The sequence below is a fragment of the Heterocephalus glaber genome, unplaced genomic scaffold, assembly GCF_053883595.1.
Source record: "Heterocephalus glaber isolate CG9 unplaced genomic scaffold, H.glaber_assembly_v1.0 deba00001498, whole genome shotgun sequence".
NCBI lineage: Eukaryota > Metazoa > Chordata > Mammalia > Rodentia > Bathyergidae > Heterocephalus > Heterocephalus glaber.
In genome coordinates, this window is record NW_028258321.1 from 4,538,228 (window position 1) to 4,560,604 (window position 22,377).

Below are 22,377 nucleotides of genomic sequence, written 5' to 3' on the forward strand. Positions count from 1 at the left end.
GCCTGGAAACAGGGAAAGGTTGTTACTCATTGCATATTTAGGAGGGTGTTAAGGTACAGCACCTTCTTCAGAGGGATGCAATTGCTTCTGTCATGTTCACAGTGCGTTTTTTATACAATAATGTTTTAAAAAGGACCAAGAAACAATGGTAATGCTTGGTTTTTTCCTACTAATTACCATCATGGGCTACATTGCACATGATGAGCTCTAGATGAGCTATGGGTCTTAGTAGGTAGGTAAATTACACTCTTTCCCCTTTATAAAATTAAAAGCTCAATTATAAAAGACTAAGTATCATACCTTACGTAAAAATATTACAAGATGCAAATGATACACCATTCAGTAGGGTAAATGAAACTCTCCCAAGGTAAAAATTCTTGGCTAAAAGACTGAAATGTAAGAAGACTCCATAATCTGTGTGACAAAAGCTTATATGATAAATTCTATTAGAGTTTCTACAGCTAGTTGTTGTAGTCAGGGTTTGCAAGGGAATAGATTTAATACAGGACACATAATTTATAGGATTACTTTATAATATTCACTCAAAAAGTCAAATGCAAAGGAGTGCAAGAGATCTGTCCACATGCTAGAGACCCAAAGAATCCAGTCGAGGGAGGGCCTGGATGCCACGGCAGTGTCCTGCATGAGTCCAGCTGAAGGCCCAGAGCCCACAGCAATGTCTCATGCAAGTCCGTATCCAGGATCTGCACCAGGAAGGCCCAAGGCCAGTGGTGGAAGCCAGAAAGCCTGCGCCTGCGTGGTGAAGGATCTGTGCCACTAGGCTGAAGGGTCTCCACGGAGACAGGAAGTGACCCTCAAGGCGAAGATCAGAGCTCCCTTGATGACAGCAGCAGCCATTCCCAATGACAGCGAGGCCCTGAGCTCCTCCAACGATGACGGTTTACATCAGGAAAACCAACTGCAGCAAGCTTCTCCAAGAAAATCAACAGCCCACAATCTTCCCCTCTGTTTCTCTTTTTATGCCATAGGCAACAATCCTCAGGTGGGTCTTCCACACCCTAAACCCCATTGATTCAGTTCAGCTGGGTGTTCCAAGTTGATCATTAGTTAGTCACCACACCAGAGATCTTACAAGTTCATCTGATCACAGCTCTTTCTACACATGAGACACATACAGATGTTTCACAGCACCACAGGGGCCAGTAAACCAGGACTTACCTTGTTCCTTTCATCCAAGAGGGATACATGCACCATCCGAAGGCCTCTGCCAATCTTCCCTGAGCCCTGAGCCAGGAGGGTACACTCATGTGATTTAGCTGGGGAAGACACGGGCCTCTCCCTGCTGGAGGAAACCTCTGCCCCGAAGGACTAGTGAACAGGCAGTCTCCCTGCCTGTGCCTGTGAACGCTTTAGGCAATGGTCCTCGGGGAACCCAGCCTCGAAGCCCCATGGCTAGACACCTGCACACAGCCAGCCTGCCCCGATTACCTCCTCTGGCCATTGCTGTTTCTTTTGTGGACTACCCCACTGTTACCCTGGAATGAACTCTTTGGGGAACACACCTCACATAGCATACCCTGAGAGGTGCCACAAAGGCTTTCTGTTGAAGTGATAATTTACAGGAAAACTGATGGAACTGGGGGGTCATCATGTTAGACAGAATAAGCCAGCCTCAGAAAAACCAGCATGGCGTTTTTTCTCATACGTGGAATCGAGTCGGGGAGGAAGATGATGTGAAAACAGAAGGGACACTACTACTAGGGGGGTCAGGGACTAGAGAGGTGGCAGGGAAGATAGACACCATCGAGGTCTGGGATATGCATGTCTAAGAATGTCCCAAAGAAAGCCATCTTATTGTTCAATGGACGTGCTCAAAATTATAATTATAAAATTATAATTAAAAAAGTAAAAGCCCCCTCAATTGGAAGGCTGTCGTGCTCTAATGAGCCTGAACACTGGTCATCTGAGCTTCGTCACCAGCTGTGGGTCCTGGGCACAGGGTCCTGCATCTCCTCTGCCTCCATCTTCCATCCTGCAAAACAGTGATCTCTGAAGTTCCTTTTCAGCCCTAGCATTCCACAACTGTCCTGAAGACAGTCTTCAAAGGATAACCATAGGGGAGGAATCTGACTCCTTACATATTGCGGGAGTAAATATGTTCTCTCCAACGTCCTGTTCTGTGTAAATGTCTGTCAGACAAAAGGGATCTGGTATGGATTTTTGGTTTTGTTTTTAATGTATGGTCCAGGGACAGAATTATCTTCAGTCCCCCTCAGCATCCCAAGATTCACCATGTCTCAGAAGACAAATGCTGGTTTTAAAAATTGCTAACATTTTTCAAAAATGTCCAAAAGATACCAGGAATCTGTTTGATTTCTTAACGTGTTTTTCACTACTGTTGGTGTTTTGTAAAAGTTACTGGCATAATCATTTGATCATCATTTAAGGATAAAATAATGCTATGGTGTAAAGTTAAAAAAACTTCCTTATATTCTATTATTTTAGGATTTAAGAATTAGGTGTATGTACAGACCCGGTGACTGCTCATGCAACTGGTTAGCTCGGGAGGGTTGAGTGTGATCTGCAGTGTGTGCCGCACCACACGTGCCACGCCTGCCCTGCAGGCTTTGCCAGAAAGTGTAGATGTGCGTGCGCACGTGCTTGTGTGTGCCTGTGCCTGTGTGCACGCGCGCTTGTGCTGCACACGTGGTTGTGTATGCGCATGAGGCTGTGTGTGCACGTGTGCTTGCATGTGCTGTGTGCGCACTCCGGATGGCCCCGGGGCCCGCACACGTCAAGCGCCCCTCTGCCTCCCAGAGGACGGCGCCCACTCGGCCTGGCGTGTGCAGCAGAGCTGACTCCCTTTTCCTGGATGTGTCCCGAACAGGCGACAACCCTGGCCTGCTCCCCATCCTCCCTGTCAGCGGTGGTGGGAACGCTGGACGGCTGCGTGCACTTCCTGGACGTCCGCGAGGTGGAGTCCCCGAGCGTGGTCCACGCGGCCTTCCTCTCCCGGGCGCCTGTGCAGCACCTCACGTAAGCACCGGGTCGCAGCGCTGTGGGGAGCCTGTCCGCCTGCCTGCTGAGGACGCCAGCCGGGCCAGCCTGCTTTTAAGCTTTGCGTTTGTTCTGAGTGTTAGTGTGCTCTCCACGTCTGCATCCCGAAGCGCAGAGGGTGTGCATTGGCCCTGCGCTCCCAGCTCTCCCCAGGCAGCCTGCTCCTCTCCCGGACTGAAGTGGCCGCCCCGCCAGGCGCCAGGCGGCGGCTGCTTTCCTTTGCTCACACGGGGACGCAGGCACAAGGACTTTAAGGAACTTGCTCAGTTACCCAGATGCTGAGCCTCCTGTCAGGGTCGGTCGGAGGCCCCGCGGCCCGGCTCAGGCTCTGCCACTGCTTTTAAAGAGAACAAACTACGGTGTCCTGAGGCGCCTTCCCCCACACGAGTGGTATACACTGAAGAAGGTTTTATATCTCCGTAAAGACCTTCCTCGTTTTTCTTTATAGTTCTGTAGTATTCCATCATATGGATATTTTTATTTTAAAAGAACAGTATATCGATGGACATTTAGATTATTTCAAATCTTTTGAAGTACTCTTTTTAAAGCACTGTGGACACCTTGAATTTGGACTTGCACGTTGCTGTTATTCTTGCTGTCTTTACTGCAGCTCATTGAACGTGACCCCAAAACGCTGGTCAGAAGGAAGTACACTGACCCCTGTTGGGTTAGAGAACCCAGGTTCTGAGAGGGGAAGGGGCTCTTACTCCCTGGCTCCCCCTCTGCTTTTCTGAACCATATGTTTTTTGTGCCTCTTTTTCCTCAGATCCTTATCTCTTATTCTGATTTGTATCTTTCTACTTTGTGAAGAAATTGTAGAAATGTTTTCCTATGTTTGTCCTCCTCTTGCTGGGAACTAGTCATAAGGTACTGAAATGGCACATCCATCACTAATTTGAGAATTGCTTATTTCCACTTGAAATTTTGAGAAAGCTCTACTGACATTTCATTCATTTATGATGAAATAATTGCCCATCTTTCCTGAATCGTCTTGACTATATTTTTTAAGTTGTAACTTGGAATAGCATTGGCCTAGAGTAGAGTGATTTATCTCTCAGCTTTCTTAAGGTCAGAGATTATTAAAAATCATGAACCATAAGAATGACTGGTTTTGAATGTGTTTCTATGGCCATTCATCCAATAGACTTATTTAGCATCTAGCTGCTGAGTAAGATCTGATCATTAGATTTCTTCTTTTCCAGTTATGACCAGCGAGGACTGTACTTGTTAGTTGGAACATCAGAAGGAAACATCTTTGTTATCGATGCCAAACCCACAAGATTATTTCAGATTCTTGGATTCACAGGTGCGACAGAGGATATTTATTAATTTAAAAGGTCGGTCACTTTATTCCAAAAAACTTAAGGCCATGAAAATGGAACTATGGCAAAACAAGTATTTATGGCATATTTTCTGAAAGAAAAAAAATCACTAAAATTACAGTTAAAAGTTACTTAGGAGAGTACTCACATTGTATTTAGAGGTATTTGGAGAAGAAGTGTTAACTGCTCAGAACATAGTTGATGCAAAAATATTTTTTAATATCAACTATTGAATTAGTGAAATAACTGGACAGTTCTGATATTCTTACAAGGAGAAGTAGGGGGTGATTTTTCCCTGAAATATTTTTTTTTGGTACCGGGAATTAAACTTGGGTCTTTGTGCTTGCGCAGCAGGCAGTGAAACCACTGAGCTAAATCCCCAGGCCCCTGAAATATTTCTTTAGAATAACGCATACTTATTTGATATGTAACTGTTCACAGTAGCTTTATTTGCAGTAGCCAAAAACTGAAAAGAGCCACATTGTCCATCAATAGTGAATGGACAAATTGGAAATCCATACAGAGGAATATTAGGAACAAAATCTGTGATGCACGCAACATGAATGAACCTCAAATTAATTACACTGAGTGAAAGAAACCAGTAAATTTTATGCTATTCCATTTATATAAAATTCTTTGTCCTTTTATATTTCTTTTTTAATTTAAAATTTGAGCTTGTCTGTTTTTATTACTAGTTTTCCTTTATTATTTATTAATGTCTATTAATTTTACAGAATGTTGGGTTTCTGTGAGTACATTTTGATCCTATTCATCCCCCAGTGCTCTCCCTTATAGATCTCTCCCCCTTATTCCCTTCTTGTCTAATATTAATCTCCCTTCTACTTTCACAACATTTTAAAACATTCCACATGTTAGGGAGGACATGCAATATTTGTCTTTCTGAATCTGGCTTATTTTACTCAACACCACAATCTCCAGTTCCATCCATTTTCCTGCAAATGGCAAAATTCTGTTCTTCATGACCAGATGATACTCTGTTGTCTATATGTATCACATCTGAAGGAAGTTGGTTTGGTTTGTTTTGTTTTGTTGTCTGTTTTTTTGAGACAGGGTCTTGCTATGTAGTTCAGGCTGGGCTTCAGCTCACTGTGTATCTGAGGCTGCCTTTGAACTTAAGGTGATCTTCCTGCCTCAGCCTTCTGAGTGCTGGGATTACAGGCATGCAGCACCATGCTGAAGAAAGTTTTTGAGGTTGAAGGATAGGGTGAACTGATAGGCTCTGTGGGTTTCAAGTCAATAATTCTTCATTTGGGGATATTTAACAGTAGTTTAGAAATAGAGATACATAGATCAAGATTTAAGGATGGAATCTGGACTGAAAAAACATGGAAACTGATTAGATGGCTCAAGAAGAGAGTAGAAGGAAACTGAGGGGCTGGGGATGTAGGTCAGTGGTAGAGGGCTTGCCTAGTATGCCTGAGACCCTGGGTTCAATCCCAGCACAATCCGTGTGTAAACACACATGCCTGCGTACACACAGGCAAACCTAATGCTTACTGGGGCCAAACGACACCCTCAGCGTGTACATCGGATGGCAGCAGATGGGCAGGGAGGCGACAGCACTGGGGTTACCACGCAGCAGGTGACCCTGAGGCAGCGGTCAGAGGGAGTCAAGGCACGGAAAGGAAGCCAGGAAGGGGACAGCCTCTTGGGAAGTTTGCAGAGCGGAGAAGGGAATGGTAACTGCTAAAGGGCTGCGGGGCTGAAGGAAGGTTCTTCTCCCAGTTGTGGATCTGGGACACAGAGCAGAAGGGTCCACAGGGGTCCCGAGAGGATAAGAAGAGGCGAGTGCCAGTGCAAGGTCCAGGTGGAGCTGGGAGAGACCAGCTCAGAATCAGACAGGCCTGAGGTCGATTCTGGGTCCGTGTTGGGAAGCGAAGGGGAGAAGTGGAGAGATTCGGAGGCTTGGTGAGGGCGTCAAGCCCTGGAATGAGCAGAGGACAGTGGGAGGGGAGCCTCCAGGGGCAGCAAACCCTGCTGAGGTCAGACACTGGGCTTCAGAGGACACACTCAGAGTCACGTGAGTGTTTCTATCACAACCACGCTCTCTGTGGACGGGAAGAGCCGCGATGCCCGACCCTACCCGGTAGTGAGAGGACAGACTGCTAGACAGCCAGCACACTTGGGGTGTGGAGAGTGGAAGCTGCCCAGGTGGGAAAGGTGCTGGGCCAGACCGAGCTGGCCTAGATAGTCCGCGTCATGGCCAGGCAGGATGGGACTCTGGGAGGCTGAGGCAGGAGGACTGGAAGTTCAAGCCCAGCCTGGGCAGTTGAGCAACTTAGTGAGACCCTGTCTCAAAATAAAAACCACATAGGACTGAGGATGTAGCTCACTTCAGAGGCTCTGCGATTAAGCCTCAGTACCAGAAAAAATTAAGTCCCTGTTCCTTACATTTAAAGGTCACTTTGAACTTGAGTATCAGTAACTAAATTGGGTTCTAGAGACTGAGTGAAGACAAGCCTGTCATGTGATATCTGGATTGAGATAGTAAAGAGTCTTTGAATTTAACCAGTGGCCACTGTGGGTTGATTCCATTTGCTTTTAGAGGTGAGCAAGGACGTTCTTCAAATATCCACAGTGTCTCTTTGGGGAACAAAGGCAGTGAAAGCGATGGTGCTTTCCTCGCTTCCAGAAGCAGAAAGAAGCAGGCTGGAAATATTTACTCTGCCTAAAAAGCTGCCACAAGGTAAAGAAAAATGAACCACCAGTCCCCTCTGTTCTGGCCCAGTTAAGTGGCTGCTATAATTTTCTTTTCTTTTTTGTTTTGCTTTGTTTTTGTTTGTTTGTTTGTGGGGGCGGGGGGGTCTAGCGGCAGCATTTGTGTCTCTTAGCGGGTGAAGAGGGAAAATGGCATTTCCTGGGCCTATACAGAGTCAGACTGATGCGGCTGCCAAACAGTTTGAAGTGTGGAATTTGCTCCAGGTCTTGTAACTCACAGATCCGCTTCATTATGCAAGAAAAAGAAGGGAGACCAACTGACATTTATGTCAAATTTATGTGTAATTTTATGATGGCTCTGGTTTTATAGCTTTGAATATACGCAGTGAAATTCAGATAGTTTACAGTGCAGTCACCTTTGCTAACACAATTGTAAAGAAAGCTTTCTGGAGTGGAAAGTATGAGAAAATAGGCACTCTGTTTTAGATGACAAATGTATCTGGGCAGTGCTTTTGTAAGTATGTAATTACAGGGTATCAGAGAAACCCTCAGTCTTTTTATGTTTTAATTCATAATCTCTATACTGTCATACATTTATTTTAATGATATTTCTTTAAGTTAAATGACAATATTAACCATGGTCTACAAAATATATTTTACTTGCTATCATCATAAGAATTTTTAGTGGGGATAAGTTATTTTAAAATCATTTTTATCACCAAATAGTCTTTACAATATTAATCAAGTATTTAAAATCTCTGTTTTGCTTTTCATAATTTAAAATATGAAATCAGGATGGTACAAGTGATCTCTTTTCTTCCCCAAACATTGCGCTTTTTACAGGCATTGTCAACGAAAGGGGGCGGCTTCGAGATGAGCTCATTCACAAGCACCTGTGTGAGGTCGAGCACACTCTGACTTCTGCAGTCTTGGACTCTCAAAGGAACCAAATGTATGGGTTCTGCCACCTCATGCCGTACATCTGTAGCTATCGTCTACCTGAAAAAGTACGCTGTCGTTCATCTCAGTGATCAAAGTTGCATTGTACAATTAGGCCTGATCCTCTCAACTGCTTTAACAGAATAGTCCAGTTAGCAATTGGTTTTATTATGTTAACATAATTCCCTTGAGTTAGGTATATACTAGTGTTACTGTTAATCCATCATTAAATGTATCTGAACAGCTTCACTCTCGAGCCACCTGTGTGCCACGTGTATCATACCGCTCAGATAAACATACGGTTGACACAATATTAGTTTAGTGCCTTAAAAAATGTAACATTAGAAAATCTATTCCACAGATGCCAAGGACCAAAGAGTAGATGGTTTTCAACGTAACTTTGCACATGAGCCCTAAGCAAAATTACACAAAATGTTAAATTACATTGCTGCCCTTTCATCACTGTCTAGCACACCCTGGTTGGTGAACTCCTGCTCGCTGTCCTTCCTCCCTTGGGCATGTAGTGTCCCACTAATGCCTGTCTTTGGGATCCAAGAGTATCTACCTTCCTGTCTTTCTAAATTCCTCAGTCGAAGCCCTTTGCTCCCGGGGTAGCCGGTATTAGACCTTGAAATTGGGAGAAGAAAGTTTGGTTCATGGCAAGGGGTCTTCTAGAAGAGTTTAGTGGAGAATCTGGACTTTGAAGAATAGGCCAGATTTAGACAGAGAGATAATGTGTGCAGGCTGCTGGTATGGGGGGGCGGGCAGGACTGGGAGATGGGAGAAAGGCTTTTCTGAAAAGTGAGGGACAGACACATAGTAAGGATACTGACTTCAGGGCCGGGGATCTAGCTCAGTGGTTCCGCTGCCTGCCTCGAAATTGCAAGGCCCAGAGTTCAATCCCTGGCACCAAAAAAAAAAAAAAAAAGAAGAATACTGACTAATTTATTTTGACTTATACAGGAGGATGTATGAAAATGACTGGTAAAAATAAAGGTTGTAAATGTCGGCTGGGATCTTTAATGACATGTTAACATAGAAAGAAGACTTTCCTTAGCTTGCAGAAACAAACTCATGTGTAGACAAAGATTCAACACATGGTACACACAGCTGCCTGTGCTATCCAGTAGGGGCTTGTCTCCAAGCACTGTGCTCATGTATTTGAATCTGACCGTATATGCAGTGCACATCTGCAAATGCATTGTTGCTGCTCACCTGATCTTTTCTATAATGTGGTCCGTTTCTTTGATCTGCAGGGACACGGCAGCGTTTGCATTCTTAAACCATACCAAAAAGTACAAAGCAAACACTATGGACCTGGAATAGTCCACCTGTCTTCACACGGATTATGGCTCATAACAGTAGCTAAATGTGGAATTCTGTGCATCCGAGATGTTCACACTTTGGTAAATTCTTTTTCTAAAAAAGACATGGGGTGTGTATATTGGTTTCAGATAAGAGACAGAAGCTCTTAGACAGTGAATCAGAGCTTGTTCTAATCGACTCAGCCTTTTTGAAATCACAGATGGTATTAATGACTAACATTTTATGGCTGATTCTGTGCCTTTGCTGGACTCTAATGAAACAAACCCTGACCGGCAGAGTAAGATCTGCAGATACAGCGCTGGGCAGGGCAGCAGCCCAGGCTCTCAACCACTTCTGTGTCTTGGAAACTCACAGAGCGTCTCTGAATTCCAGGTGCTCAGATGAGAATTTAAAAGCCTAAGGCCAAGGATTTAGCTGAGTGGTTCTGCCACCTGCCTCACAAGAGCAGGGTCCCGAGTTGGATCACGGGTACCAAAAAAAACCCCTAAGGCAGAGAGCTCTGCACACTCGCTGCCCTGGCCGGAGGGCCCGATACCCCCGGGAAGCTGGAATCCCAGAAGTGCCTGTGACCTCCACCCCTGCAGCTCAGGGAACCCCCGAAGTCTTTCTGGTTCTTACTGTCCTTGGACCTCTCAGAAGTGAAAGTATTTGCTTCTCCCCAAGAGGCGGGGATCCTTCCCTGTTTGGGCAATGGTTCTCACCCTGTTTCCAGACGCACACTGGAGTGCTCTGGTCATCCGCATGGAATCCCCTGAGTCCACAGATAACCTGGCACCCTGGCTGGACACATCCCAGCTCTTTTGCTCATCTCTTAGAGAGAGCATATTTGGGCAAAAGTGATATGATTATATGGAAAAATCTTGAGTCCCTTAGAGATTATTTTAAAGTAAATGATTTGCACACTGCTAAACTATCTACTATTCAAATAAGTTGTCATGTACGATGCAGCTCATAGCAGCTGCTAATGGCAAGGTGGTGTTGGAATTGTGAGTGATCCGTTGACCTACACTCGAGTGCTGAGCAGCTCATATATGAGGTGGCTTATGGCAGCACTATTTGCAAAATCAACCCAATGTCCATTAACAGAAGACTAGGTAAATAAAAGATTATTATGTTACAAAATCAGCACACAAGTAATACATGGAGTATTATGCAGCTATGACACAGAATGAGGAAATCTTTATGTAATGATACAGAAGGAACACCAAGATATACTGATTGTTAAGGGGAAAACCAAGGTGCATAATGTATATATTGTGTTATAATTTATGTAAGAAATTATGTATGCCTAAAAACTCTGACGTTGATGGTATCTTGATTTACTTGCATGAGGTATTGGAGCATGGAGACAGAAAGGAGATTTCGTGGCACACTGTTATGGCTTTTGGATTTTGAATGGTTCGAACATATTGCCTGTTGAAAAAGTTAACTGAAAAAGGCTCGTGCTTGAGAACCAGTGTGACACGGAAATCAGCCTTTGTCTCTAATCAAGGAGCTTAGACTGTTGCCCTGTGTACTGCCCTGGAGAGGAGGCCTTCTGTTTGCTTGCCTAGTTGGTTTACTGAGAACCCTCACTCAGGACACGCTGTCTCACCGTCTTCACAGTTCCTGTCACACTCTTGCATCACCCGCAGCCACTTTGGGCACAGCCACCTGCCTGCTTCTTGAAGGCATCTGAATTTGCCCTCCACCTGCTCAGGGCCCTCCTCTGACTCCTCAGCTCTCCGGGTCTGATCGCCCACTGTGAGTCAGTGACCATAAACCCTCTCCACGCTGAACAAAGTGCTGGAGGAACAAACCAGCACTGGGAAATGGTTTGAAGTGGGATTTAAGTGCTGCATATTCCCCAAAGCTGCTGCCACACCAACGACAGTGCTGTGAGCACATAGAAAAGATTTACCCCCAAGCAAATGTGCATGCAGCCTGCTAGAAAAACCCTATGTAGAGCCGAATTTGTAACTTCTCCTGTTTGTCCCTAAAATTCTTGAGGAAACATTTGCTTGCTGTCGGAGCCACTCCCACCAGGGGCATGGGATTCAGTCCGTGAGAATTTCAATGGATGGACAGAGCATCCTGGCAAATGGGAAGGATGACGGCAGCCTGGTCTTCCTCAAATGGAAGTACGTGCAGCGCACAGTAAGCAGCCCCTGGGGTGGTGCTCTGGATCTTACTATTACTTAAGCACAGCAAGGTGAATATACCAGCAGGCAGCTGCTGCTGAAAAGATGGTGTGTTATGCTCACAGATTCCCCGAGAGGAGGCCACACCCTCCTAGAAGGCCACAGGGGAGGCATCAGGGTGGGTCAGGTGGCTGGGGAGTGGGAAATGCGGGCCAGAGCCATGGTTCCCAAAAGAAGGCTTGGGCAGGCTTAGGATGGGCTAGTCTGATCACTATCAGCAGGCTCTGGGGCATAGGGGCTGGGACGTGGTCCTGGGGGATGAGAGCCCCCACCCCCAGGTGGCTGGAATGTGGCCTCTGGACTGGAAGACCACCCCAGGGTGAGTTGTTACCATCTCTAGGACCAGGCTAGCTCTAGAAGGGGTGGTCCCCCCAGCATGAGCGAGGTCCCAGATGTCAAAGCCTCAAAGTACGGAACACAAAGAAGCATAGTTAATGTATGTGGGGATGAGCGTGCTACCTTCCACAGGGTCTGCTGCAGGAGGATGGGGAATGAGAACAATGTGAACCTGAGATTACGTTAAACACTTCTGTTTATTCCCCAGAGAGCTGACACATGTAGGTATGTGTGCGTGCAAACATTTACTTACTGGTTAGATATTGCTTAAATGATATTAATTTGTTTAGATTTGGTTTGCTTAGACTAAAATTAAAATTCTAAACATATCAATGCTACCCAAACATACCGATGATGACCAGCAGGTAGGGAGCATGTAGATGACACAAAAGAAACAGCCTGGACCTTAAATGTTGCCTGGTTTTATTTGCTAATGGACATCACTTACAATGTCGATTCATTTCAGCAAAAAAAAAAATTCCCAATACCTCCTGTGATTTAAACAGTAATAAAACAAAACCTTTCTTGGTAGCACTGTGCAAATGTTAAATATTGTGGAGTTTGTATTGTATAGCCACTTATTTCAAAGACTTATTTGAGAACTGTATCATCGTGCACGTTTTATACACAGAATCCTAAATAAATACAAACTTGTGTCTTACTTGTATCTAACATTCTTTATAGTCAGTGAGCAAACAGCATCTCAGGCAACAGCAAACAGGTAGAGGAGGTGGGAGCTTTATTTACAGAAGTAAGGACACTTCCATCTATCAGTAATTACTGGAAATCTGATCCAAACCAAAGCTGGGTTTGAAACCTTGGTCCGGGATTTCTGAGTTTGTGACCTTGAGCATGTGACAGGCCTCTGAGTCACGGACAGCAGGGTTGCTGCTCCTGGGGGTTTGTTAGCAGTGCGTCTTCTTGGTCCCCATCCTGACTTTCTGCATCAGAAGGTCTGCAAGTGGGGCCAAGAATGCGTTCTTCTGAGCCCTTCCGGGGCTCTCAGGTCTGTCTTGCAGTGCCCTGCTGGGCCGCATGGAGTGGCCCCTCCCCAGGGTGTTGGGGAGGCTTAGCATGATGTGCGATGGTGCATCTGCAGGTAGTGCGGTACCCGGTATACTCAGGGCCTCGGCCAGTGCAGGGCCAGGGCCACGTAGGGGAGTGCACCCCACAGGGACCAAGAGGCTTGTGTCCTGGAGCCAAGATAGGCCTCTCCCATGGGAAGTGGAGTTCTGCTAACTACAGGGCCGTGTGGATGGTGGTGCACCTATTTCTTCACGCAGACATGGTTAGGTATCTGGAAACAAGACTGCTAAACGTGGTGTTTGTCTTTTAAATGTGACTTTATCACCTGGGTTTCATTTTCTAATATAGGAGGCTTGGAGGAAACTCAGTCAGTGAAATTACTGAATATTGCCAGCAACTGTTATCATCTCTGAACAGCAGCATGGAAGAGGAGAATAATTATTTACGTGAAAGGAAACTTTCCTCCGAGTTGGAACCTGAATCAGAGCATACAGTTGAGTTCCAGTGTGGCTTGCTTGCTTTTTGGCGGAAGGGGTTATAAATCATATAGTTTTCAGTTTACATTTCCTTTAAGCCCATATTTAATAACATTTCTCAGCCCAGGGATGTAGCTCAGTGGCACAGCGCCTGCCTAGCAAGTGCAAGGTCCTGGGTTCAACCCCTGGTACCGGAAAAAATATATATATATTTCTCCTTATCCGGGTATCCCATGGTTTTTAAATAGAATATAAACTACACCTAAATGAAAATATTCAGCCTTTCTCCAAATGGTCACAATAATTTATTTATTTATCTATCTATTTATTTATTTATTTATTTATTTTGGTCCCGGGGATTGAACTCAGGACCTTGCACTTGCCAGGCAGGTGGCGGAACCACTGAGCTAAATCCCTGGCCTGGTCACAATAATTTAAACCATAATACAATATCTCGACTTATCTGGAAAAAATTTTTCTACTAATAATGGTGCTTGGTCAAAGTGATCCATCTATAGTTTCATACAACCTATTATTTAGGAAGTGTCTGGCTAGAGAGCAACCTTCATTTATTCTATCAACAAATACTTATTGAGTTCCTTCCTATGAAATGATAGGCACGTGGAGATACAGCCGTGAACAAGAAAGTCTTCTTTTGTGGTATTTGCATTCTAATCAGAGGCTGGTCATTGCAGAGAGATGGATAAATAAGCAAAGTAAATAAGGAACAGTTAGACAGTGACAAGTTCTATTTGGTGAATAAAAATAGGTTCATGTAGCTCCGGGGATTTAGCTCAGTGGTTCCACTGCTTGCCTTGCAAGCACAAGGACTCGAGTTCGATCCCCAGTACCAAAAAAATAATAAATAAGTTCATGTGACAGAGTTTGCCTGGATGGCCTCTTCAAGAAGAAGACTTCCAAGCTGAGATCTGAATTAAAGGCTGCTAGGGCTGGGGATTTAGCTCAGTGGTTCCATCGCCTGCCTTGCAAGCAAAAGGACCCGAGTTTGATTCCCAGTACCAATAAATAAAAAATAAAGGCTGCCACCCTGCAAAGAGACAGGGCCGGAGGCAGGGAATTCAGGTCAGCGCAGCAGGCCTTGGCATGTGAGGGATGAGAACCCACAAAAGACCCAGGCCATTAAAGTGGGCGAAGGACAAAGCACTAGGTGATGAAGTCCTTGGAGGGGAAGAGACCAGGTAAGGAGGAACTGTGCAAACCAGGTCAGAGCTTGGCTTCCACTTGGCACATAATAAGAATCTATTGGAGTGTTGTGAGCAGAGGGTTAACAGAACCTCGGTTACATTTTCAAAATGGCGACTTGCTGCTGTATAGAGAATGATTCCCAGAGGGGCAGAGAGGGGAAGCAGAGAGATTACTCAGCAGGCTGTGGCAGAGGCCTGGGTGACCACGATGCAGTGCAGAGTGCAGGGAGGGCAGAAGTGATGCGCCCTGTCTCGGGAGTTGATAGAAGAGTTAATAGAAATTGGCAGTAGACTGGACTTTCGGGGAGAGGAAAAGAAATGAGTCAAGGACAACTCCTCGATTCTTTTCCCTGAACAACTGTGTAGGAGACAATGTTTGTGGGATGGGGCCAGTGGCAGGGAGGGAGCAGCTATGGGGAGAGAGAAGGGAGTCTGAAATGAGTGTGGCCCTGAGCTGATACCAAGAGGAGATGTCACTTGGGCCCTTGGGTCTTGGGGAAGAGCCAGGACTGGATGTAGATGGAGAGTCAAAGGGTGTGGCTGGGATTTAGAGCCATAAAGCTAGTTCAGGTCATGAAGAAAGGATGGTGAGAAGAGAAGAGACCAGGAGAGAGCAGCTTAGAAAAGTAGGGTCTAGAGAGCTGAGGAAGAGTTCAGGAAAGCAGAGGAAAGGAGGGGTGACCAGTGAGGTCACAGGGGAAACGGGCTTGACATCCCAGACTCCTCCATGACATTTTGCTGCAAAGAAGAGCATAGACAGGGTGCGGTATGGACGGGAACGTGTCAGTCAGTTGGGAGTAGCTTTCCAGAGAGACTAAAGTACGTTTGGATGCCTTGGGGAAGTTCCAGAAGGGAGAAACGGATGACCCAGAGACGTGGACAGACCTCAGGAGGAAGGCAAGATTGAGATCCTACACACAGATGGCAGGCAGGCCTGGGTAGGTGGGGACATGTGGACCACAGCAGTGGGAAGGAGGCTGCTGTGACATGAGGACTGTGGGCTGCATGGTCATTTCTGCTTTCTCGGTGACTTTCCAAGTCTCTTGCAGAGAGTGGTGGTTAGACAAGGTGCAGTTTCATGGACACTTTGTATTATTGGTCCCTGGAGCCTTTTTATTTCTGTGATAAGGACAGACTAGTAGGAATTAAGTAAATAAAATGTTGCATCTTGAGCAGGCAAATATCTGGTATTTTTAAAATGCAGCAAATGCAAAGGGATTCGACACAGTTATATGAAGTACGGTGGGAGGAGGAGAACTTGACGAATTTTTAACTTAAGAAATGTTTGTCTTCTTCTAAGATGCGTCAGAACAAGTTAAGCATTGACTCATCACAGGAGGAATTGGTCATCACTGATAGCAAGAAGGAAATTCCCTGGATACAACAAAAAAGCCAAGAGGTATTAATGAAACATGGGATAAGTCTGATGTGCCAAATAGATTAAGTTCCTGTGCCAACCGAGTGGAAAGTTAGAAGACTGAATGAGACACTGCCTGGCAGGGCCAAGTGTAACTTTCCTGAAAGTGAATAACGCCCTACATACGGGTCAGGCCTTTAGATTAAGACAGATGAGCTTTAGGGACACTGCTTAGGCCAACATGAAATCCCACAAAAGCAACCATTTGAGTCAAGCACTGCGGTGCCCCATTCTGGAGTGGGTTTTGGGTGATGTTTTCTGAAAGCAAAGGGTTTGGCCAGGGGCAGAAGGGACGCTGCGGCTTCACGTGTTACCGAGGTGATACAGCCGGCAGGAGGCTGGCAGCTTGTGTGCATTCAGCCCACTGTGTAGTCCCACTTGAATTCCTAATCAAAAACTATAGTTTCTTTTTGGGGGGGTGCCAGGGTTGGTACCAGGGATCAAACTTGGGACCTTGCACTTGCGAGGCAGGCGTCGGAACCACTGAGCTAAACGCCCCCCCCCCCAAAGACTACATTTTCTTGTGTCAATTATTCATCTTTAATCTTTCCTTGCTTAATTACTTTCTTTACATTGGCTGTGTAACTGACAAGAGTTGTAAATTGCTTCAGGGGCCACTTGCACAGCAGAGTTAGATTTAAGCAAAGCATTGCAGGGGTTATTTCACAACAACTTTGTACTTCAGTCCTTGGGAGTACTTTATTTACATTTCTGCAGAAGTGCTATCTGTGTGTCTCTCTCAGCATCTGTTATCTGTCTCCCTGGGGTCTCTCTTGCTTTGTTAGATGACATGCTTGCTCCATTCCAGGCTATCGAAAAGGAGGTTAAGCTGTTTTCCCAGAAAAGGAAAGCAATAAAAAATGGAATCAAAGAACTTGCTAAAACGGTAAGTCTCATGGTTTTATACGCTAATACAGTTGGCTGTCAGACTGCAATTACATTTTGAACTGTAGTTCAAGTATGAGGAGCCACACCCCTTTTCTTCTCTGTCTTTCCCACCTACCCTGCCTCATATAGTATTTTAATAATCATTTTCATCAAAATTATACATTTACATTTTATAAATATCAGGCACTCCTTTTAGAGAGACCAGCTGTCCAACTAAAGACCGGTGCCTCTGTAAACACTGCTGTCACCGGCTTTTTGGGTCTCAAAAAACTTCCTCCAGGTTCTTGGTGTCCTGAACAAAGAATTGGACAATAAAAAGGTAGCAAGAATTTACATTTATGAAATGCAGAAAAGGATGATGCTCTCAGACTGAGAGTGGGCCAGTGGAAAGGTCACAGCACCCACAAGGATGAAAGCAGGAGTCTTTTATATATCCTGTCCCCAGATTGCTTCTCCCCATGCAAACAAGGCATTTGGAACAGTTGTCCTATCAGAAACTCACTTGGCCTGATGTCAGACTTAAACTGTCCTATCAAAGGCCCAGTTGGTTTTGTGCCAGATATAAATGGAGAATTGAATATAGCACTTTCTGATTGGCCCAGCCACTTCTAGTCCAGGGCCCATGGGGCTCCCTGATTGACAGGCCACACCCACTTGCTCAACCAGTTTGCCCTGCTCTAATCTCCTACCTCACTGCCACTTTCCTCTCCTAAAATAATGAGCCCTCCAATCATGACTGTAAACAGATAATCCTCTACACTTACACAGCTAGAAAAGGCCTCCAAGATACCCCACGGCCAACCCTCACATGATTCTTTTCTGTGACTAAAACCCACGTATAAAAAATGGAGTACAAAAGACAATATGCTGTGATAATTTATAGGCCACCCTTAAAAGTTCCCTCCTGACTCCTAAAGCTAATGCCCAGCTGGCAGAACTCAGCCCTTACCAGAACACTGGAGCTCAGGAAAGGCCAAAGGTTACTATTTACACTGACTCAAAATGTGCTTTCTTGGTGCTACATGTCCACACTACTATCAAAAAATCCTGTCAACAAATAAATCCCCTATTAAATACCGCACACAAAAATAGATTGCTTTTTAGCCTGTTTCCCATCTAAGGTGACAGTTGTACACTGCAGAAGACACCAGCAAACAAACAAACACAAAACCAAATGAGACCACATAGAAAAAGTAACAGGCCGGGCCAGTAAAGGAAAATAGCCCACCAGGAAGAGCTAATTCAAGCAGCTGGTTGAGCTTAAAAATGTAAAGGAAAAAACAGGAACAAAAGATAAAAGGTTAAGACAAGAATGAGAGCTGAGGACCTTCTTCCCAGGCAGAAGGCTCTTATCCCCAGTCTGCTGACTTGGTTAATAGCTCCTACTGCATTAGAAATACAAAACAGCCAGTTTCTTTTGAACTCTTTTTCTTAGAAACGAGCATCTCCTTGCACTCTGCTTACTCATCTAAGACCAAGAGGAAGAACACAATTGGGACTTCCATCCCCTCCTGGTGGACATCCGCCACAGCCTTTTCCTCATCATTTCCAGTAAAAACTCTCCTAACTTCCTTCTTTTGGTTCAAGACTTCATTCTTCAACTTTATTCTTTCACTTTATGAATCCAAAATTAACTGTTTCAATATGAAATGCATAATTAAAAATAATGTTGTAAAAGCAGCTCTTGTTCTGCTTCTCTTTGTTCTAATTCTTGCAGTCCTGAAGGAACTGCTTTCCATTTTTTTCTTTTGGCTCTTTATCTTTGCCTCTCTAAACACTGCTGTTTCTGGACGTCTATTTGACACTAACTATAGGTGGTGTGCAAAATTGATAGATAGGTTCTTTTATTACCTGCCCATAACATATAGATAAATCCATACTCAGTATGCACTCTAGTATTATGTAAATGTAAATCTCCTTCGAATCTGTATACGGGTATATTATGATTACAGTTTTGGTATTGGGTAGCTCCTTCTAAAAGTGGCTTGCCAAATAAGCATTACCGGGTCCTAGGTTGCTCAACTCTCCTTCTGGAGTTGGATTCCAGGTTCTTCTCATTTCAAACAAAAAATTGAACAAAATGAGCAAAAAGCAGAGGCAAAGTTTATTTGAAAAAGTAAAAGTGAAGAGTGAGGGAGAAACTGGCTCTGCAGAACGAGCTTGGGCCGAGTAAATGAGAACAAAGCAAGGTAAAAAAACACCCTAGGGAAGGCAAGGTGGTCTCTCCTGAGGAAAAGCCATGATAGTAAGCTCTTCGTGGTTCACCTCTTCTTGTATGCTATCCAAATCTCTCAGAAGCCAGGAGAACTTTTACATCCGGGTCCTGAGAAGCGGTGCATGGACCCTCAGGCTGACTTCAGGTCCAGGCCTCCTGTTGAAAACCTGCTCAAGTTCTCAGGAGAAGCCCACGTGCAGGGCTTTGGAAACTGTTCTGTGTGTGTTCTGGGATCTCGTAATTAATGGGTCGTGCCCAGCCAGCTTTGTCATGCCCTAACCTCTTATGTCAGTTTTACAACTTTATTTTTCCTGGAGTTAGTGATTGCCTTTGTTAGTGATTGCCTGTCTACATATCCATTACCTACTCAGAAGCTGAGGTAGCCAGTCTATCAGTGATTTTGTTTTGTTTGGTTTCTTGTTTTAGTGGCCTCCTTTCTAGAGCTTTCCATCATCCATCTCCAGTCTAAGCACTTTGCTGTCTATGCCAAACACTCACAGTGCTTTCCTAGGGCTTTCTCTTGTCCATCTTCCTGGGCACCCTCTCATCTGGCCCTGTCTGAGCCCCCATTTCCTGGGTTCCATATATTTTTCTTTGTTTTTGTGGCCTGCTTTTTCCAGTAGCTCCCTTAGAAAGACCACCATAGTGGCCTGTGTTTGGGAATATCCTTTAAGACAGAGCTGTACTTCTAGGATGCCATTCAGAGGTGATCCAGTGTGAATGGCACCGGCCCCAGAGAGTTGTTCAAGCTTTGGCTCTGCCCTTGAGAGCATGTACAAAGGAGGTACATTTCTTAAAATGTCTTCTCACTGTTCTCACGTTCCTTTGATGGTTTACGCAGGAATACAATGATTTCCCCTTTTTGAAAGCTTGGCTCATTGTCTTTGCCTTGAAGTGTCTGCTTTAGAGACTCTAAATGCTTTTCTGATTCCCAATTCCTTATAGGTACACAAATTTTTATCTCTGGAAACTCATTGGCTATCTCTTTCTCTCTGATGTTTGGAAGCTTCACAGTTATGCATCTCAGTGTGTTTGAGGGATGTTCTTGGATAGCTGCGAAATTGTACCCTCACCCTTCCCCCTGTGCTCTGAGCCCCAGAAGGCTGATCTTTATGGACAGCAGCAATAGACTCTCTTGCTTTCTGGCTTCCACTTAGGATGTGGCAAGGAGCGGCAAGTGTGGGAGATCAGAGGGCAGGAGACTAGTGTCAGGATCCTTATCCCCAGCTTCTGCCGGGGGGTCATGGGTTGGCAGTGCCCTCCCGCCCTCTCTCGCAGCACCCCAGGTTCCACTCACTGCTTTCAGCCCTCCCCCTTCAGACCCAGGCGTGTGACAGCTTCCCACAGTTGCCAGCCCAAGACACTTTATCATGCCTTGCTGGTTCTCCTTACCCTGCCAAATCTTTTTCAAAAGTTCCTCTCTTCAACTTTTCTATTTGAATGTGTCATTTGTTTCCTACCACAGCCCTAGATTTTTTTTCCTCCTTCATGTGTTACACATTGGATAACCCTCAAAATAGGAAAACTTAGTCTTTCAGTTCAAGAAGATGTACTTAAATTTTGCTTTGGTAATTATTTCCCCTTTGTTTGTACTTTCCTGATTACTAATCAGATTCAGCACCTTCACATAACTCTAAAGACTATTTGTATTTCCTGTCCTGGAGTTCTTTATCTTTATTTTAAATTTATATTTAATTTATGATAATTACTCTGTGGTAACAAACTCCAAAAGCACTTGGCATTGGGATGAGAAGTGGCCATTGGCCCTGGGTGGGTGCTCAGGTTAGCAGCTGTTCTGCTCCACATTGTTGCTCAGAGCCCGGGGCTGCTGCAAACCCTGCCATCCTCAGCGCCTTGCTTCTGCCTGGCCGTGCTTGGCCCCAAGCCAGTGGTGAAAAGGGAAAACAACCTGGAGGCGTCCGTGGGGCAAATCTGGGGTAGTGCTTATTGTTGGGTTGCACTGCATAAAATTGCTATTTTATCTAGTTTAACCTACAAATATTTTCTTCAAAAATATATGACTCAATCTGAAAAACTGTTTCTGTCTTATCTTGACTTTCTCCAATGTACCTTTTTGAGTGCGAAATTCTAAAATTATGCAGATGTATCAATCATTTTCTGTATAGCTTTTGCTTTTTGTCTGACTTTAAAAGCCCTTTCAAAAGTCGGGGGCGGTGACACACCCCTATAGTCCCAGCTACTCAGGTGGCTGAGGCAGGAGGATTCCTTGAGCCCAGATGTTTGAGATCAGCCTGGGAAACATAACAAGGCCCTGTCTCAAAAAGAAAACAAAAAAGCCTTCCGAAATCTCACATGTTTTCTTCTGCTACTCCTTCAACAACTCTAGTAATTTATTTTTGCAAATGATATGAGGCATAGATCTAACCAGAGTTTTCAAAGCTTTCTGATTGAACAGACCCTCTTTCCCTACTGACCTGCAGTGCTTCCCTTGTCGATCCCCAGATTCCCAGGTATACAAATTGCTTCTGGATCCTCTATTCTCAGTTTGAGTATTAATCTTTTCCTGAGCTAATACCAAATTTTTAAATTATTATAGCTTTATGTTTTTTGTCTCTTGAGAATAATTCTCCCTTTGTTCTCCTTTTTCAAAAGAATGCTGACTTTTCGTCCACATTATTTTTCCATTTGAATTTTAAACTCAGCTTAAGGTGAGCTAATATATCTTTGTTGATTTTTTATTATATGAATGAGTTTAAATTTTTAAAGGTAAAACCGTAAAAGTTCAATAACCACAAAGGGCCTATAATGTAATTCTTACCCAGTAGTACACTTAGATCCACAGAACATCTGCTTTTCACTGATTGCTGTCTAAAAAGTCTAAGAAAACCATTTGTTTAGAGTTTGGCTCTTTACTTGTTATCATCCTTTCTTATTTCAAAATTCAGGTTCTGAATATGATGGAAGAGAATGAAAAGGTGGATGATATTGCAAAGTTAGACCAAGGAGAGTTTTGCCTGGATCTTGAGGAACTGGAAAGGCTTCATGACCAAAGTGGAGAAGAGGTGGCAAAAGTATGGGAACATTTAATTCCAATACCACAGTCCCCATGAAAGACATAAGCACTCAGGGAAGAGAAAGGCTCTGCCTGTGTTAGCTTGCCTCAGGCTGTTTATCTTTCCTGAGCACTGGCTTTTGAGGAGACCCCAGGGCTCAACAGTGACCCACAGGAGAACGGTGCTGGGGGGTGGCTCTGAGCACATGTGGGGCAGAACACAGTCCCTGGGGAGCTAGTGGACCTACCAGTCGGGGACCTGAGCCAGCCCCAGCAGGCTCAGTAATACAGACGAGCCCAGAGCCTGTCGTGGGCGTCTGAACATGGCGCTGGCCAC

The 22,377-nt window shown here is 44.8% G+C and overlaps 1 protein-coding gene across 6 annotated transcripts in view; it reads left to right on the forward strand.

Moving 5' to 3' along the window:
- Positions 1–22,377, forward strand: part of Cfap43 (cilia and flagella associated protein 43) — a 97,324-nt gene that overhangs the window by 39,997 nt on the left and 34,950 nt on the right. For all 6 annotated transcript variants that reach the window (XM_004866501.4, XM_004866502.4, XM_021245546.2 and 3 more), the window contains 10 exons: positions 2,849–2,997; positions 4,221–4,324; positions 6,907–7,047; positions 7,863–8,026; positions 9,215–9,364; positions 11,274–11,404; positions 13,175–13,319; positions 15,808–15,906; positions 16,733–16,810; positions 21,934–22,059. In XM_004866501.4, coding sequence (XP_004866558.2) covers positions 2,849–2,997; positions 4,221–4,324; positions 6,907–7,047; positions 7,863–8,026; positions 9,215–9,364; positions 11,274–11,404; positions 13,175–13,319; positions 15,808–15,906; positions 16,733–16,810; positions 21,934–22,059 — 1,287 coding nt within the window. The remainder of the gene's footprint in view (positions 1–2,848; positions 2,998–4,220; positions 4,325–6,906; positions 7,048–7,862; positions 8,027–9,214; positions 9,365–11,273; positions 11,405–13,174; positions 13,320–15,807; positions 15,907–16,732; positions 16,811–21,933; positions 22,060–22,377) is intronic.